The sequence below is a fragment of the Diadema antillarum genome, unplaced genomic scaffold (assembly GCF_040938485.1).
Source record: "Diadema antillarum isolate AM-2024a unplaced genomic scaffold, OU_Dant_1.0 seq00001512_RagTag, whole genome shotgun sequence".
NCBI classification, from domain to species: Eukaryota; Metazoa; Echinodermata; class Echinoidea; order Diadematoida; family Diadematidae; genus Diadema; species Diadema antillarum.
Window position 1 is genome coordinate 46,768 of NW_027272246.1, and position 18,254 is coordinate 65,021.

Here is an 18,254-nt window from a genome sequence, read left to right on the forward strand (position 1 = left end):
ATATCAATACTTTAACAATGATTGACAGAATGATTTCAGGGGCAGAATCTGGCTTTGAAAGTTTTGTTGTTGTTGTTGATGTTGTTGTTGGTGTTGTTGTTGATGTTGTCGTTGTTGTTGTTGTTGTGGACGTAAGGGTCCAAGTAATCTGAAGAAAAAAAAAATCCAAAAATTATCATTAAAAAAAGGCATGTATTTAGATATTTATTTGGCCTCACGAGGGATGTCGAAGGTATTATGAATCAACACAAGTCATGCATGCATAAGCATTGTAATATATATATATATATAGGTGCCAGGTAAAGATGTCAGAGGTAAAATTGTCAGAGGGTCAGAGACAATGTCAGAGACAAAACATTTTTACCTCTGACATTATTACACCGAACCTATGTAATTATATATATATATATATATATATATATATATATATATATATATATATATATATATATATATTATGTCCCTCAAAGAAAAAATCAAAATCAAATTTTGGCATTGATAACACCCAATATGATCAAACTGTCTGATTGCTACTTCAGGGTCTTAAACTATAACATCTTCATAGCTCTATTTTGCAGAAAACCCCATTCAATTTGGTTAAGCTGTCACAGAGAAATGTGAAAAGTTGTAAAGCACATCATGAGTCTGATTCTTCCAAGTTTAGCACTTCGATGCTTTTGTGTGTGAATACAATAGACAGAACTTGGAGGGAAGAGATTCTTGACATCCTCTACAAAATTCCTAATTTCTCTTTGACCACTGAAGCAAATCGAATGGGGTTTTCTGTAAGATGTGGGCAATGAGTTATAGTTTAATACCCTGAATTTGTATTTGGATTGATTTACTATTTTAAAGATATCATTGCGGAGGGTCCCGTTTTATTTTTATTTTTTGGACATACGGTATAGTATATGGAATGTTATCCATACTAAATTATAGTTCGGGTAAGATTGGACTCCATATCCTACTCTTGTTTGTTGTTTTCTTTCTTTCTTTCTTTTTGAGAGAGAGAGAGAGAGATTAAGTCCTTGACAAGGTGTTTCGAATAGACATCCAAAACATCTCCATACTGTAGGTCAGGCTTTCGGCAAAAATTCCTCTCCTCATTTGTTAAGTGCATGGAGGTTGCAAACCTGAATCGAGTGTACAATATACCTGCATCCTTTCAAATCTCGAGCTTTCGCCACGCACAATCAGTGGTAATGGACCAGAGGAGGCAAGATATGTGAGCTATAAGCCTAATTGAAGCCGGGCCTATTGTGGCCGAAAACTCTATATACGTTATCTCGTCCCACTAACAGGTGTAATTACAGGAGAAGTCGGGTTGCGAGAAGTAATTAAACCTCTACTGTAGCCATCGTAGCTCCATGGACAACAGAGTTCGGAGAAAGGGCAAAGTCATATTTTTCGACCTCCATACCTGGACACGTTTACAGCACACCTGCTACTTGTCCACTTCCGGCTCGACCAATGAGTGTCTTATCAAAGTTGTTGTTGTTGGGTTTTTTTTCCATTTGACACTAATTTTGATACTAGGCCTATGTAGTGATTTTGCAAAGTGGAAAATCATATCCGCTTAAATAGATATAAAAAATTGAATATATCGATATAGTCATGAATATATTATATTCATGCCTATTGTGCAAGGGCATTTTCTTACCATTGGTAAGACAAATAATGCCCTTGCACAATAGACATGATTACAAGAATGACTCTAATATCATTTATTCTTGTATTAATATATCCACTTTAGTCAAACCTGCTCTAGCAACCACCAGCGTTACCTGTAGGCCTACGCTACTGGCGACGACAAATTTGTATAAAGTTTGACGACGAAAAGTGTGTGCTGTACTATCCGAAATTGGCACTTGGAGACATAAATTCCACAAATGTATTATTACATGGGACTATTGATTTATGTTCCACATGAAGTGAAATCATATGAATAGTTTGAAATGCCCCTTCGAACCTTTTGTGAAATCAAAGAATCGAGAAGAGAAGGGAACGTTGACTCATGTGGCGACTTCACTTCATGTTGTATAATCACCTTCGAGTATACAATGTCTTTGAACAGTGTATGATGCGCAAGATCCCAATTTGCCATGAAATAGCTTGGTTTCATGTAACAGTGTGTGGCTAAGGTGAATCATTGCCGATGTTAATCTCCTTGGACATATTTATAACTTTAAAGAAAATTATTTGTTGTGTGAATCAACTTTTTTAGGTCTGTCGCATAAACAGATTGTTTTAAAGCGTTTTTCCCTACGAATTTGAAGCGTTAAACTTTTCATCATGCTTTCAATTCAATTTGACTCAATTACATTTTTTCATTTTTCATCCACACAACATAATACAAGAAAGTTACAAAAAAAAACCGTGGGTGTGCATTGATTGTCTGCAAGATGAAAAAAAAAAACACCAAACATTTACATCATAGCTTTTGCCTCCATAATATCTTATGTATTTGACCAATTGCTTGGTTTCTGTCGTTGCTGCCAGTATTATTTTTATTCATTTGTTATTCTCGCATGTACGGGAGAAGGTATTTACAAGTACAAGCATTCAAAAGGTACGTTGTAAGTAAAACAGTCTTAACATTTTGATAATCATTCAGATATCACAGAGCAGTGTCTTTCTATGAGCAATTTCTGGCGATTTTTTTAAATATTCTTTTAATGCCAGAGTCAAAATCGTAAATGGCATCGGGGTGGACAGAAAGTACAATGAGCTGAAATGAAAAGAAATCCATATCCATTAGGTAGAGTAAGGAATGTTAATAAAAGACGGCCATCAACAAGCGATCAATACTCATCCACTTTCCGTAGGAAAATGTAGGACATGATCTATTCAATCTTTCTATTTGCTCTGTCAGAATCTAATGCGATCTAAAAAATGATTTTTGATAGGAGAATAATACGGTCAGACAAATAACCCGTCGTGCTCTTAAATGCAAAAGTGAGGTCATTTTGGCAGAGAATGTTTTTATGAGATGATAAGGAAAACAAGAATACATTTAATAGTTATGTGAGATAAGAAAAAGTACTATTAAATGGTATGTGTCATTTGTGATCTTCCCTTTTATGATTTCATATGGTTTATATTTTCTTTGATTGATTTAACTGAATCATTTAATTCCCTGTTCCATATATTTTTAGTTATCTACGAAGTTTTTTTTATTGTTGTTTCATGCTATTCTAGTCTGATGAATGTCTGGACATTTACCTTCATAATCATGAAATGCTTTGATGCGATAACTTCCGTTGAAGGGTTAAAGGATTTTTTTAGCTCTTTCTAACTGTTCTCTCTTACCCCCTTCATTTTTTCCTTTATCTCTTTTGCTCTCTTGAAATTCCCTCTCCTCTCTCCCTTACCCCTCCCCCTCTATCTCTCGTTATCGTTTCTGATCAATGGACATCTTTAAACAAATTGGTTAATCATACAAAGACTCAATCATGAATATGCTTTTATTTACTGGTTCCTGTATTATCATTGCATATGCACATACATTTACATGAATAAAAAAAAAAAACATTTCAGAAATCATATCGACGCTGAGTTGAAATATCATAGTCAAGTGCTCGAAGATAAGCAAATCAATAATTGATTTTTTTTTGAAAAATGAAGACATGCTGTAAATAGAATCAAGTTTAAAAGTTGACATAGAAATCTGTAATTCTGCTGCATTTTTTTTGGGGGGGGGTGTGTGATTATTATTGGTAACCCTCCCCCCCCCCCCCCCACACACACACAAGGTTTTCTGTGAGTCCTTCCAAAACTTTAAAATACAGCGGGTCTTATTAAGGGAATGAATCAATATTTTTTTTTCTAACCAGCATGAATTATTCATCATGCCGTGGATTGGGAATTTCTTGAACGGCGCTGTGAAAAACAAAATGAAGACAATGATATTTCAAAATCTTCCTCCAGTATATTACTGAGATAGTTTTTCTCGCCGAACCTTACCATTTACTTCGTTCGAACCTGAATCCATGTCTACCTAAGCCAAAATGTTGACAATTATTGTAAAAGGACCTCCTTCCATGAAGGCAAAAGCAACGACAGATGAAATTCGTAATACATAACCTTTGAAATCCTTTCATTTTTTAAATCTATTCAACTTGATTCAATTCAATTCAATTCAATTTTTTATTCGGCACAAAATAAATCAAAACTACATTATGTACACAATAACAACAAAAGCAATGCGTATATATACATGCACATATTAAGGAAATTAATGCCGGGACCCCTTTTAAGTATCTAGTGCTTGTTGTTGGGGCCCAAAACAAGATTATACAAAAGTACTGTCGTTAAATGGCATATTGTGCAAAAATGAGAGAAAAAAAAAAACAGAAAAAAAAAACACACACACACACACCAAAAAAAAAAATTATCAGCCCTACACTATACACACACCATGTTCTTATCACACACACAGCGCACACCCAACATACACATTCAGTATTAATGTCAGGATCAAAGAAGTGAAGAGAAGAAGAAATTTGGTAGCAAGCAGTCTACTCAGTCATGGATAACAGTTTCTTAAAAGCATGCTGTTTGAATAATGTTCTGAAGCGAGAAAGTGTAGTGCTGGACTTGAGATCTGGGCTAATTGCATTCCATTCATTTACACCTGTAAAACGAATCGAATGAGTCCTAACTGTTAAACGGGCTAATGGCATTCTCAGGCTCTATCTTTCCCGAGTAGAATAATCATGAAAACACAAATTACATTTAAACATATTATCATGAAACAAAAGTGGGAGAATACCTTTATGATGCTTAAACATAAACACTAATATATTAAATCGAACAAGTTCATAAATGGGTAGAATTTTTAACTTAACAAAGATTGGTAAACTTGAACTGCGAGAATTACTCTCAGAAAATCAATCTTATCGCACGCTTTTCTCAACATGAGTTTTGTATGTCTTACCCCATATTTCATTACAATGATTAAAATGTGGTAGTATTATTGCTTTGTATAATCATACAAAATAACATTTTTCTGGGTACAAGATCTACCATTATTTAGATAACACTCCAACACATTTTGATATTCTCGAAGATAATTTTATGTTTTCTAAGTGGTGCTTCCACTCAAGAGACTCATGAATAGAAATACCAAGTTGTTGATGTTGTAGTAAACAAAAAAGTACTTAGTAGCATCAATTCTAGTTTCCTTTCTTGCTTCCTTTTTCTGTTTTTTCCCTCTTTCCTTTCCTTTAATTATTATACTTGTAGCTTATACACCTTTTGATGTATTTATGGTCTATTCTTTTGTATGGCAAAATAATGTCGGACCGCAAGAAAAAAAAAATCTACATTATTTTTTTATTTTTGTAAATACGCCTGAATGGTGTGTGTGTGGGGGGGGGGGGGGGGGGCTCCGTTTCTTCCGGAGTTATCTTATGTATTTTCTCCTTCATTGAATGATTATTGATTATCTGAATGCGGAAATAAAAACAATAACAATTGACACTATCTATCCGACTTAAAACAACAACAACAACAACAATGTAAAAGACTGAGAGGTCTTTCATACTCAATGTTAGCGTAATTATTGGGGGGGGGGGGGGAATAACAAAGCAGTGCAAAAATCAGAGCATAAACGAAGTGCGCCCTCTGCAGCTGGCATCGGGCAGCTGAAGTGTTTCATCTAGGCAATCATGGCAGAACTTGGTCCAAGACTCCCTCCAGGTTGGGCGCCCAGCTGCAACAGAGCAGTGGACGATGAGGAAGATGACGACGAAGAAACATATGGGCCTAAACTTCCACCAGGTACCGATAAGAAATAATGGCACATTCCATATAATACCAAATTGTGTACATATGTGCAGCTCTGTGTTTGTAGCCAGCAATGTAGTCCCAACCGCTTAATCCTGTGTTGTGTATTGTCTGGTGAGTTAAAAACGTTTGTGATTAGAACCTATAATATTATTAAGTTTAACACCATGTTAGACCATAGTCCGAAGAAACAATTGCAGCCCAAAATGTAGGTTCTAGACGTCTAGACCATTTTATTTATTTTTTCACTTTAAGCATGCATGCAGAGCCATAGATTCGCTATAGGGTCAATCCACGTCAAATCATCCAGTGCTTGTCACCCGACCCCCTCCGATTTTCTTTAAAATCGCACCAAATGTTCCCCAAAGTGTCTGACGGAAAATTCCAAAATATTTTGCCCCAAGGTCAATTGGTTGCTAAGATACAGCCTCACATAGCAACCGATGCGCATTCCAAAATATTAGTTAAAAGGAAATTATGCATTTTTGATTGATTGTGGTAGCATGGATATTTATGCAAAAGTGTTCATTATCTGGAAATTGAGAGAACTTTATAGTCTTTGCAAGAAAAAGTGACTGTGATGCGAATTTGACTTTCCGTTAACGTGCACGAGGTCACCGAAAATGGTGTTAAATGTTAATTTCGAAAATTTTAATGCATATTTAGAGGCTAATATCTTCCACATTTCATCACCTTAGGTTCTAAAATATTATGCTGTTGAAGGCTTTGACTTGCTCAGTAATTTTGAAAAAAATTAGCGGATTCATGCTCACCGTTTTTACAGAGAGCGCCCTCAAAGTTGACAAAAATGAAAAATGTGCCAAATTCAAGGTCACGGATCACCCTTCGTCCCACCTAGGAATGGCATTAATTTTTTTGTATTGATAGACATTTACCTATATTATCTTGGGTTACCAAAGAAATTTTGCTACCGAAATGTTCAATGGTAAATTTACCCCACTGAAAATGGACGTAAACGGCCATATTCCCATGTAATATCACTTATTGGGTTTAGAGGACATTACAAATGTCCATGCTTTCAAGCTGAAAAGCCCTAGCCCTGTGATATTTGCTGTAGGGGTAGTCTGTTATACATATTTTAATAATATATACCACAAAACACTTTTATTACATAATAATGACCTTGAAATTTAATCCAAAATTTGATAAAAACAATAAGTCGCTCTATTTTCCTCATTGCACTGCATGTAATATGTGTTTTGAAAGACTTTTCACAGAGCAGTATTTCAAGAATTATGAAAGCTGACAGCCTACCATATTAAGGTTCTAAACTATTTGTGCTCTTCTTTCAGATTTATTGTCAATTTGATCATGAATGTTATGCCCTTGACCTTGAAGTGTTTCTAAAAATAGCTGTAAATTTGTTAACTACAAATTACACACATGACAGGTGTTTTATGGCATGATATACAAATGTACTTGTGATTCTTTCACGAACACAAAAGCTTTTTATAGTGTAAATGTTATATACTGGAATTAATCTATACGTGCTTGCAAGATTATGTTACAATTAATTACTTTGTTTTGACAATGACCCTCAATTTCAATCACAAAAGGGGACAGTAATATTTTGTGATTTTGTGTGCATTTCCTATGGAAAACAGTGCTTTGTGGTGAAATTCATAAAAACTTGACCATTTTTACTATTTATCACTTTGATTGATTAATTCTATTCAAATCATGGTAGAAAAAGTGGGCTGTGACAATTTCCAATAAAAAAACCGCACAAATGCTGTAGAAAATAAAAAACAAAGAAATACATAACAAATATTCCAAAAACAAGAAAATACATAAGAATGGAAATTATTTTGGAAGTTGTCATAAGTTACAGAACAAATCCCCCCAAAAAGAAGACTCTCAGTGCTTTTAATGTGCGTTTCACAGGCTAGAATAAGAATCTTATGTGTTGGGTGCAATGTCCATAATATCAACTATTACTTAAATACAGGTCTTTATGGGCAGGAATAGGCATTTCTCCTGATTTTGAAGGTCATAAATTCAGGGTCATTGTCAGAACAAAGTAATTGATTGTAACATATCTTGCAAGAACCTATAGATTTATTCCAGTATATAACATTTACACTGTAAAAACTTTTGCGTTTGTGAAAGAATCACTAGTATGTTATGCCATAAAACACCTGTTGTGTGTGTAATTTGTAATTTTAACAAATTTACAGCTATTTTTAGAAGCACTTCAAGGTCAAGGGTATAACATTCATGATCAAATTGATACTAAATCTGAAAGAAGAGCACATATAGTTTAGAACCTTAATATGGTAGGCTGTCAGCTTTCATAATTCTTGAAATATTGCTCTGTGAAAAGTCTTTCAAAACACATTATTATACATGCAGTGCAATGAGGAAAATGGAGCGACTTATTGTTTTTATCAAATCTTGGATTAAATTTCAAGGTCATTATTATGTAATAAAAGTGTTTTGTGGTATATATTATTAAAATATGTATAACAGACTACCCCTACAGCAAATATCACAGGACTAGGGCTTTTTATCTTGAAAGCATGGACATTTGAAATGTCCTCTAAACCCAATATGTGATATTACATGGGAATTTGGCCGTTCACGACTATTTTCAGTGGGGTAAATTTACCATTGAACATTTCGGTAGCAAAATTTCTTTGGTAACCCAAGATAATATAGGTAAATGTCTATCAATACAAAAAAATTAATGCCATTCCTAGGTGGGACGAAGGGTGATCCGTGACCTTGAATTTGGCACATTTTCAATTTTTGTCAACTTTGAGGGCGCTCTCCGTAAAAATGGTGAGCACGAATCCGCTAATTTTTTTCAAAATTACTGAGCAAGTCAAAGCCTTCAACAGCATAATATTTTAGAACCTAAGGTGATGAAATGTGGAAGATATTAGCCTCTAAATATGCATTAAAATTTTCGAAATTAACATTTAACACCATTTTCGGTGACCTCGTGCACGTTAACGAAAAGTCAAATTCGCGTCACAGTCACTTTTTCTTGCAAAGACTATAAAGTTCTCTCAATTTCCGGATAATGAACACTTTTGCATAAATACCCATGCTACCACAATCAATCAAAAATGCATAATTTTCTTTTAACTAATATTTTGGAATGCGCATCGGTTGCTATGTGAGGCTGTATCTTAGCAACCAATTGACCTTTGGGCAAAATATTTTGGAATTTTCCGTCAGACACTTTGGGGAACATTTGGTACGATTTTAAAGAAAATCGGAGGGGGTCGGGTGACAACTTTTCTGAAAATTGGATGATTTGACGTGGATTGACCCTATAATATGTTGCTGGGCAATGTTAGTTAATGATACCGTGTTGCATGCTGTTTGTCTCTTGATGACATTTTTTCATGGAGAACGCACTTCATTTTGTCGTTATAAACTTTACTCTTTGACCGCATGAAACTTTAATTTCATATTAATCGTGAACTGGAGCCAATGGCCTTTTTCATCATATGAAACTTTAGCGAATAACCGACCATATTTAGCATGAAAACTTGGCAATAGAGTATAAATCATCCCTATTAAATTTGCAACTGCACTGGGTGCCTATTTGTGGCAGGGGTCATTCCATTCGTTGATGTACCAAAAGGCCAGTTCAGGTGCAAGAGTACTCTCACTTCCCTAAATGCCTGCTTGTGAGTAACTCCTGCTTTTGTTCCAAAGTGAGACTAAGCACACCTGATGCTCTTAAGCTGTTTTATCAATGAATCATGAAACTACCCCTGCCACAAGTACATGATTATGCAGTAGGCACCGTGTCGCATACGGGGAGGATTCCTTTAGTACTACTGCCAGTGTACTGGCAATGAAGATTCATTGGACGTGCACTGCTTGTCCATTTATAAAATACACAACAAAACTAAATGTGTGCAATTTACTTTCATGAATCTTGGCTCCTTGCAAAATTTGCAAAAGTTTCATGCACATTAAAATTTTCTTAAATTTTAAAGTGCCCTCCACTACTCCCAATCTACACAAAGTACACTACTCTACAAGCTACAACCATGACTGATAGGTCCATATGACATGATGTTTATAACTACTCATCAAATGTTTATTTTGGATTTATACACATACAAAGTGAGAGGGTACTTGGCAGTTGTATCCACACTCACTCATTTATTTTTGCAAGTGTAGTTATTTCTGCTCCATCAGATGAGACATTTGCTTAGAAGTGCTCTGAAATGTATTTTTTATTTCACTTCCCCCCCCCCCCAAAAAAAAAAAAAAAAAATTGATGGAGCATACCAAGATAGGAATTATTTTTACCAAACAGCTGCCTGCGGGCAAACACCTTCCTGACAAACTGTGGTTAATAAAAGTACTTTCTCTTACATCTATGGTAGAATTTCACACCATTGATTCACGTTATGATTTTGCATTACAGCTGGAGCATCCAGTGGCGAGACAAATGAGTCTGACGTTCACACCAACAGTGCTAATGAGGACTGCCCAACAATAGGAGTGGCCTTACCGCCACACCTGCAGCGAAATGCAGGAAAAAAGGCAGACGATGATGAAAACTGTGATGAAGAAAAGGATGTTGTCATTGGGCCAGCTCTGCCTCCACACTTGCAGAGCAAGAGGAAGGACACTGCCGATGAGGGCTCCAAAGCGGTTGAAACTTACGGAGTCTCGCTGCCTCCGGACTACAGCAGGTGGAATACATTTGATGTAGATGCTGATGCTGATGCCCAAGGAGATAGTGCAGACCGCAGCAGGAATTCCATAGTCCCCAAAAGTACGGGTGGAGATGTTGAGGAGGAGGAAGAAGATGATGACACCTTTGGGCCAGCTTTACCACCAGGACTTCTTGTGAGGAGGGATAAAGAGAGTAAGGAAATCCCATCCCACTCTTCAAATCAGCAAACTTTTGGAAGCACACCTGTGGATGAAGGCAATAGTGATGATGATGATGACGATGATGACATTATAGGTCCAATGCCCCTGGCACCCGGAAGAGAGGCAGAATTTGCCAACTCCGCTGCAGACGAGTTTGAAAGAAGATCAAACGCCATGAGACATAAATTGCAGTCGCAGGTAAGTATTTTGTCTATTGATGTAATGAAATCGGATCATACCCTAGTGATGAAGAGTCATTCTTTTTTCTGTCATTTTTTTCTCCCTTTTCGGCAGTTTTGTGCTTGCAAATGCAACCAATACTTAGCTACACTGATGTAATGTATCTCTTGGTGACAATTTGTGTGCTGTTTGTGCAGTACTTGTAAGCATTCCATAAAATGCACAATTTTGAATGACAAAGACCCAGTATCATTTACGGTAACAAGCAATTACCAAAGTTTGATTACTATCAGATGCAGAAAGGAATGAAAGTGGAATTGATACAAAATAAAGTAATTCATACGCCAAAGATCTCTAGTGGGATCCATAGCATGAAAATCATCCACATGCTTACATGTTAGTACAATTGTATGCAATTGAAAAGTGAAATATGTTGTACATTGTAATCACATTTGTAGGATACTGTGGTAAATTGTGGACATTAATGCTGAAATATGTTTATCTATGTTACAATCATAGATACATGATGTAACTCTAACATATTGTCCTTATTTCTGTGGTGCTTTGAAAAAACTAGATTTATAAATGGTGGCTGATAGTTTAATCGAGTGGGAACTGAGAGTATGATAAGATATCAATCCACACTATGTCATGACACTGATTCCTCACTGCAATATTGTACAGTCCTTAAATTAATCCCTTGTCCTCTTGAATCTTTTCCTGCCATTTTAACCCATTGAAGATGAGTCCCGAAAATACTGGGGCAGGTGTCTATGGAAAATGTGTGTTATAGCAACATCAGCCCATCCTCAATGGGTTAATCTACAGTGTAGCTCTCATTCTTCATGTGATAGCTACTCTCCTTTGATCATTTCCATCTATGATTTGATAGTGGTGTATATATAATTATGAATTGATATAAAATCAAGCGTAAGAATAATGCCATGTTTGTCACTGTCACCAAGGATGAGCCAAAGCAGCCTTCAAGAGAATCCTGGATGACCGAGCTTCCCGGCTACTCCACAAATTTTGGCCTCGGGCCACGCAGCTTCCGCAAGACGGCCAGACCAGACGGAGGGGACAGGTCTGTGTGGACCGACACGCCAGCAGACAAAGCGAGGAAGGCAAAGGTATGGTGGAACAACCAGAATCTACGGTGTATTTACACAAAAGGGATGCTGCATTTATACTTTGACAGAGCAGTGACCCATACATAGATGGGAGACTCCTCTGTTTGAGAAAGGATATTAATAATGCTCAGAGAAATACTTTTATGTGAGATTACACGTCAAAGAGTTAAAAAAAGAAAAAGAATATATTTCATAGTTTTAATGCTACACTATGTAATGTGCATTCTCTCAGCAAAGTAAATTCCCATGTGTAAGTTGCCCCAGATCATGATATTTATAAATATCAAGTGATTGCATTTACTTATAGAAAAAAAAGTTACGATAAATATGTATGCATATATATATATATATATATATATATATATATATATATGTATACAATGTACATGTGTTTGTATAGAATAGTTTATACATATTATATTTGTGCTTTATCTATCTATCTGTATCAATAGTTATAAGTCTTTACAACACAAGCAACAATTTATGCTCTGAATTTGACATCATGTGAACAAATAAAAAAAAGAAAGAAAAAGAAGACAGATGTAAATCCATACCTTAGTGAAGACATTCATATCATACTCTCTATGTGTGGAAATCACCAGGGCTCCATTTCATAAAAAGTTGATATGATAGCAACTCTTGCTGGAATTGCAATTGTCATGGTAACAACAAGAATCCAGCTCTGTGATTGGCTGTTGCTATGGGAAGTTGCCATTCTAGCAAGAGTTGCTATCCTAACATATTTTATGAAATGGGACCCAGATGATGACAAAATTCACTGTATTTTGTGTTACACATTGCTTAAGTTCATCTGTAAGATAAACTTAAAAGTCTCTGACAAAAAAGCCAGAAACAGATCATTAAATATGTACTCTCCTTTTTCTCTCACCTTCATGGTAGGAAAGGGCAGAGGGGAGGTCATCTCAGGGGAAAGCTGCTGACAAGAAGAGTGGGGAGCCCTCGGTGTCCAACCGGGACAAGAAACTGGCCGGCCAGGTGGACGAGTATAACAAGGCCAAGAGAGGGGAATCCCTCGTTGATATGCACAGCAAGGCACGCAAGAGGAAACTGGTATGATCAGATGCCACACACTTATTCCAAGAAAAAGACTGTGACACTTATTGTCAAACCTTTTTCGTTGAGAATGATTTCATCTCTATTTTCAGGGAAACTCTGCTGTTGTTGTAATGAATGAATTCTTTACTCGAGTTGTTTTTATTCAACTGATCGACAAATTTTTCGTCGACATGAATAAATACCAATTATTCAGTGTTTTAGTGGTAGCCATGATAAAAAATCATGGCCGTACATACTCGGGTTGCACTCTGACCAACGATCTCCTGATTGCTAGACAGGCGTAATATCCATTAGACCCTCTTGCACTGGACTACCGAGTTTTCGCCCAACAGCCACTACTGGTTCTTATCCCTATTATCAGTGGGTACTGTGTATGTATTCAGATTAGAGAATTCTTGCCTCGAGTTCATTATTTTAATCATAGCTGCCATTGTTTGTGTGAAACTATTGTGCTGTTGTGAATCTATTGTTAAGGCCCAAGGAATTTTTCTTTCTCTGAAGTAAATTCAGTCTCTGCCAGTATATATTGGTACAAGTATCAGCTGTTAAGTGGGTAGTCCAATTAGTGAGGGGATGATTTTGAGTTGTCACTTTGCCATTCTTTTGCATGGCAATTACTATTGGTCATTCATAAAACCCAAACCTTAACTGCCTCTATTTCTTTACACTTCACATCTTGCAGGAAGAGCAAGGGGCGGAGCCACAGGAGCGGCGGCCGTTCAGCCGAGAGCACGACCTCCAAGTCAACCGCTTCGACGACGCTGCCCGAAAGCGTCTCATCAAGAAGTCGGCAGAGCTAAACACTCGCTTCTCTCACAGCTCAGATAAAGTGTATTTGTGAGAACGGATGCAGACGGCAGTATTAGTTGGCCACCCATACCTCTTTTACATCTTGATTGCACCAAAGTCGAATGACAGCGTGTGAGGCATTTATAGTAACAGGACCCTGCAGCGAGAATTATGGTACTTTAAATCAGACTTAATGCAGTGTATACTGTGTGACTTGGCTTTCAACATATCACAGCGCTGGTTATTTTTCTGAGAATGAGGCAGATGTATTTTGAAGTTTTTCATGCAAAAAGGAGTTGGTTGACCAAAAAGGAGATGGTTGACCCAAAAGGAAGTAGAAGAAAATAAAACAAAGTTAATGTCAAAGTGATCTTTCTGTATATTGTAGCTTTTTGAGCTTAAGTAATGATGCTCTAATAGATAAACTGAAGCAGTGGTTTGTAGGGTATATCTGGCAAACCACTGTGCTACCACCTACATGGAGAAAATAGACATACTGTACATGTAGTACCTTACAGGGAGGATAGTTACTGTAGGTACACTTGTAGTACTGTAAAAGTGGATATTTTCGCGCGACAAATTTTTCGTGCTTGGCTTTGTAAGATGAGTTTCGCATGTTTTTAATTCCGCGGAAACAAGACATCAAGTACCGGAACATATGGCATGCAAAAATATTCTTGTGCTTTAATTTTTGTGCTAGTTTATGGTTGCGCGATATATGCGAAAATTTCAACACCATGAAAATTTCCACTGTTATAGTACAGTACATGTATTTGTGGAGATCGATGGTCTATCAAGGCAAGGCACATTTATTTTTGGTTGCACTTGGAAGGGCATGAATTGTCAGTCAGTCGTCATGGTGTCATTTCCTTATTTTTTGTGTGTGTCAATCAAGGACAAGTTTAGGCTTCTCCAGTCCCAGCTAGAGCCCAGGTGTGTATGGAGCACCTTCTTGGAAGCGGAATGTAGAGTTTAGTGGAAAGATTTGGTGTCTTTTTGGTAGTAAATTGGATGGGGCTGGCCAGAGTACTTCCAAAACTTTCTTTGGAACCGAAATGTCTTCTATCTGATGGTCCTGCCTTGCCTATGCTAATCACACACATGCCTTGTTCTATATTGAACACCAGATGGCGCTAGTTAGCAAGAACCGGTCAAGTGGCTTTCTTATAAGTATTGTTGTTATCATCAATATAATTGTTTCTGTTATTATTATCATCAATGTAAATGTTGATTTTAGTAGTAACATTGTTATTATCATGATTTATTCATTTATTTATTAATCACTTAATTAATTAATTTATCAATTTATTTATTTATTTTCTTTACAATATCCTGCAGGCTTGGCCTTTCCAGTTGTACAAAACTGTTTTCCATATATGCCCTGCAGGTTTACATGGATTTATACATCTACAAGTACATGATTTATGTATCACTATTAATCATCGGCAATATGAAATCTGAGATGTTCTGATTAAGCACTATTCCATCTCTTGTCCATGGTAAAAAGCATGAAAGTAATGATGATGAAAAAAGAGGTTACCATTCACTTTTTTCGTATTATAAGATATTTGAAATCATGTTATGATAATGATTCCATGATAGTGTGTTTTTCCTCTCCATCAAAAACCGGTAGGCAGTGATATAAGTGGAAACCAATGATTACAAGTTGATAGAAAACACGAACGTTGGGTACAGAGCGTTTCCTAGAATTGCACCTTGCTAGTAAAGCTTTTGTCTGTTTTGACGCTACAGATGTTAAAATGTAAGTCGGTAGTAACACAGTAGCCCACCCTGACACCATGACACCTGAAACGCCTATATGAGGAAAAAAGTGCATGTAACAGCACCATGTACAAGTACTACATGTGTACATGTATGTTTCTTTCCAGTCATACACCGAAGTTTCCAATTTCCATGAACTGGCGAGGATGCCGTTATAGTGTACATTTGTCCTTGCCAGGTGGCAGATCAATTCCCTTTGGTGATATAGTATATCACCTTTATGATATAATTATTACCGTATGTTTGAACTACAACATACATACACTTCACATGGGAGCCAAAAACTTTCCATGTTGAGAAGTAATCAACCAGTACAATTGTGTGCCTCCTTTTCAGTGAGTGTGTACATTGTAGATATGTGAAACCGCATGTAGAAATGTACATGGTATAGTCCAGGAATCGAGTACTGTAGTTTAGATAAGATAATCTGTTATACATGACTTGACTGTTGTAATATCGTTGTGTTTTATGTAATGTACAATGTGGTGTGTATGTGTGTGTGTGCGTTTGTTTGTTTTTGCTTGTTTGTTTGTTGATCATGTAATGTCCAGAACTTGAATGTTTGAAGATTACTCCACGCACACACACACACACACACACACACACACACACACACACACACACACAATTATTACAATATCATGTAGGTTGTGCATTTGCTTGTTGTCGCTGTTGTTATTGTTGTTCTTGTTTTGTGCGTGTATGTGTGTGCGAGAGTGCGTGCGCGTGTGTGTGATGAGTTCGGGAGGAAGAGCGAGGGTGTTTTTTGGTGTATATGCAATAATTTCTTTGATCATAATGATGCGTGAATAAGCACAATCATGCAGTTCATATTGCAGTACAAATGTATTATGCAGTGTAGTAGGGTCAGCCTTATTAATCCCTAAACTGAAACATCGCAGGACTAAAAATCACCCCCCAAAAAAGAAAAAGAAAAAAAGAATAAGTGTTGTTCATTAATCCTCAATACTGTACAGCATATGTGATACATATTTTTATTGTGAATGAAATAACTCTGCATACAATTGTTGAGCATTATTATGCATTCTTTCAATCGGATGTCGAACCCTGCCTGAAATGACGAATGGAGCACTCCAGTAATAATGCCTTGTAAATGGATCTGATTTATAAGTGACAGAAGAGAATTCTTCGACTTGAATAGCTGAATTTCACCCTATGCACAATGAAATTAACACATTTTTGTACAGTATCACCCGGGATAAATTTTCTTCGACTTACTCGTGAAGGACAAGTTCACCTTCACAGACATGTATAGGTTGAGTGAATGCAGCAATAGTAAAACACATCAGTGAAAGTTTGAGGAAAATCAGACAATCCGTTCTAGAGTTATGCACTTTTGAAGTTTCTGCTCAATGAAGGCTGGATGAGAAGACTACTATAGCTTGTGATGTCACATGAGTACAACGATATAAAGAAAATACCGTGTATAAAAAAGATTCAACATATTTTCACTTTCCTCGCTTAATAAAAGGTCTTTTGACTTCCCTCTTTCAGAAGGCAAGGGAAATAATATTACCCTTAACATACGTCCGTGACAAGTTGAGGAAATGTACACTTTTTTCAAAAAGTAAAATTTGGTGAAATTCTCTTTTTATTTTCTTTAAGTCGTTGTACGCATATGACATCATACACTGTAGTAGTCTTCTCATCCAGCAGTAACTGCGCAGATACTTTAAAAATTCATAACTTTTTAACGGATTGTCCGATTTTCCCCAAACTTTCACTGATGTGTTCTACTGATATTGTTGCATTCACTCAGTCCACATGTATAATATGAAGGTGAACTTGTCCTTTAACCAATATTTTTCGATTTGTGCGAGATCAACGTGGGCGAGGTTGACTGTACCTGATGTACAGTAGTGTGATTTTCCTTGTTAGTCATACTTAGTGGGAGAAATTCCTTTGTTTTGGTTTTTGTTGCTATGTTTAGGTTTTGCTTGAGGGTTGGGCTTTTTAATTGTTTTAATCTATTCTGCCTCGCATTGGTGTGGTTGTCTTTGTGGTATACGAATACACCTGTTTATATTTTCATGTTATTCATTTACTTTTCGGTCATTTACAAATTTATCTGTTCATTAGCTTCTGAGAAAAAAGAGGCAATAACCTAGTAAAAGTGTACATGCATGCATGGCTGATCATCCGCTTTTCGTACACCAAAAATATTTCCTGTTTAGACACCTGTTTTCTTGATATGTATAATTTTAGGGTTTGAGTCACGATATTTCATCGTCAGTTTTTCAAAGTGTTCTGTTTATAATGATTATTATGATGTATTATCTAGTTAGATTAATTTTCAAATTGCTGTGTTTATGATTATTTTGATGTATTATCTGTTTAGATAAATAATTACGTTTGATGTAGAATAATTGATATTCAGTGAAAAAAAAGTAATCATAATGATGCTAGCTATTCAACTCTTTCTTTATTTCATACCAATGGACTGATAACAGCCCTATCGTTGACTCACTAACTTGTCTGATATAATACAGTGTATTCGATGGCATTGCGGCCGCAATAAGTCACCGGAAGATGTGGTACGTGTAATTTCATGAACAGTGTTTGTTTGAGGGCACCATGGCAACAACATTTCGGCGAAACGGTTTAACAGGAAGTAGAAAG

At 36.4% G+C, this 18,254-nt stretch overlaps 1 protein-coding gene across 1 annotated transcript; it reads left to right on the forward strand.

The window, feature by feature from the left end:
• The first annotated feature begins 5,669 nt into the window (after nucleotides 1-5,669).
• LOC139710238 (GPALPP motifs-containing protein 1-like) lies at nucleotides 5,670-14,387 on the forward strand. The gene is made up of 5 exons (XM_071622167.1): nucleotides 5,670-5,781; nucleotides 10,202-10,854; nucleotides 11,802-11,966; nucleotides 12,867-13,037; nucleotides 13,726-14,387. Exons 1-5 carry the CDS (start codon nucleotides 5,670-5,672, stop codon nucleotides 13,882-13,884), a joined length of 1,260 nt encoding a protein of 419 aa, XP_071478268.1. The 3' UTR covers nucleotides 13,885-14,387.
• Nucleotides 14,388-18,254: the final 3,867 nt, after the last annotated feature.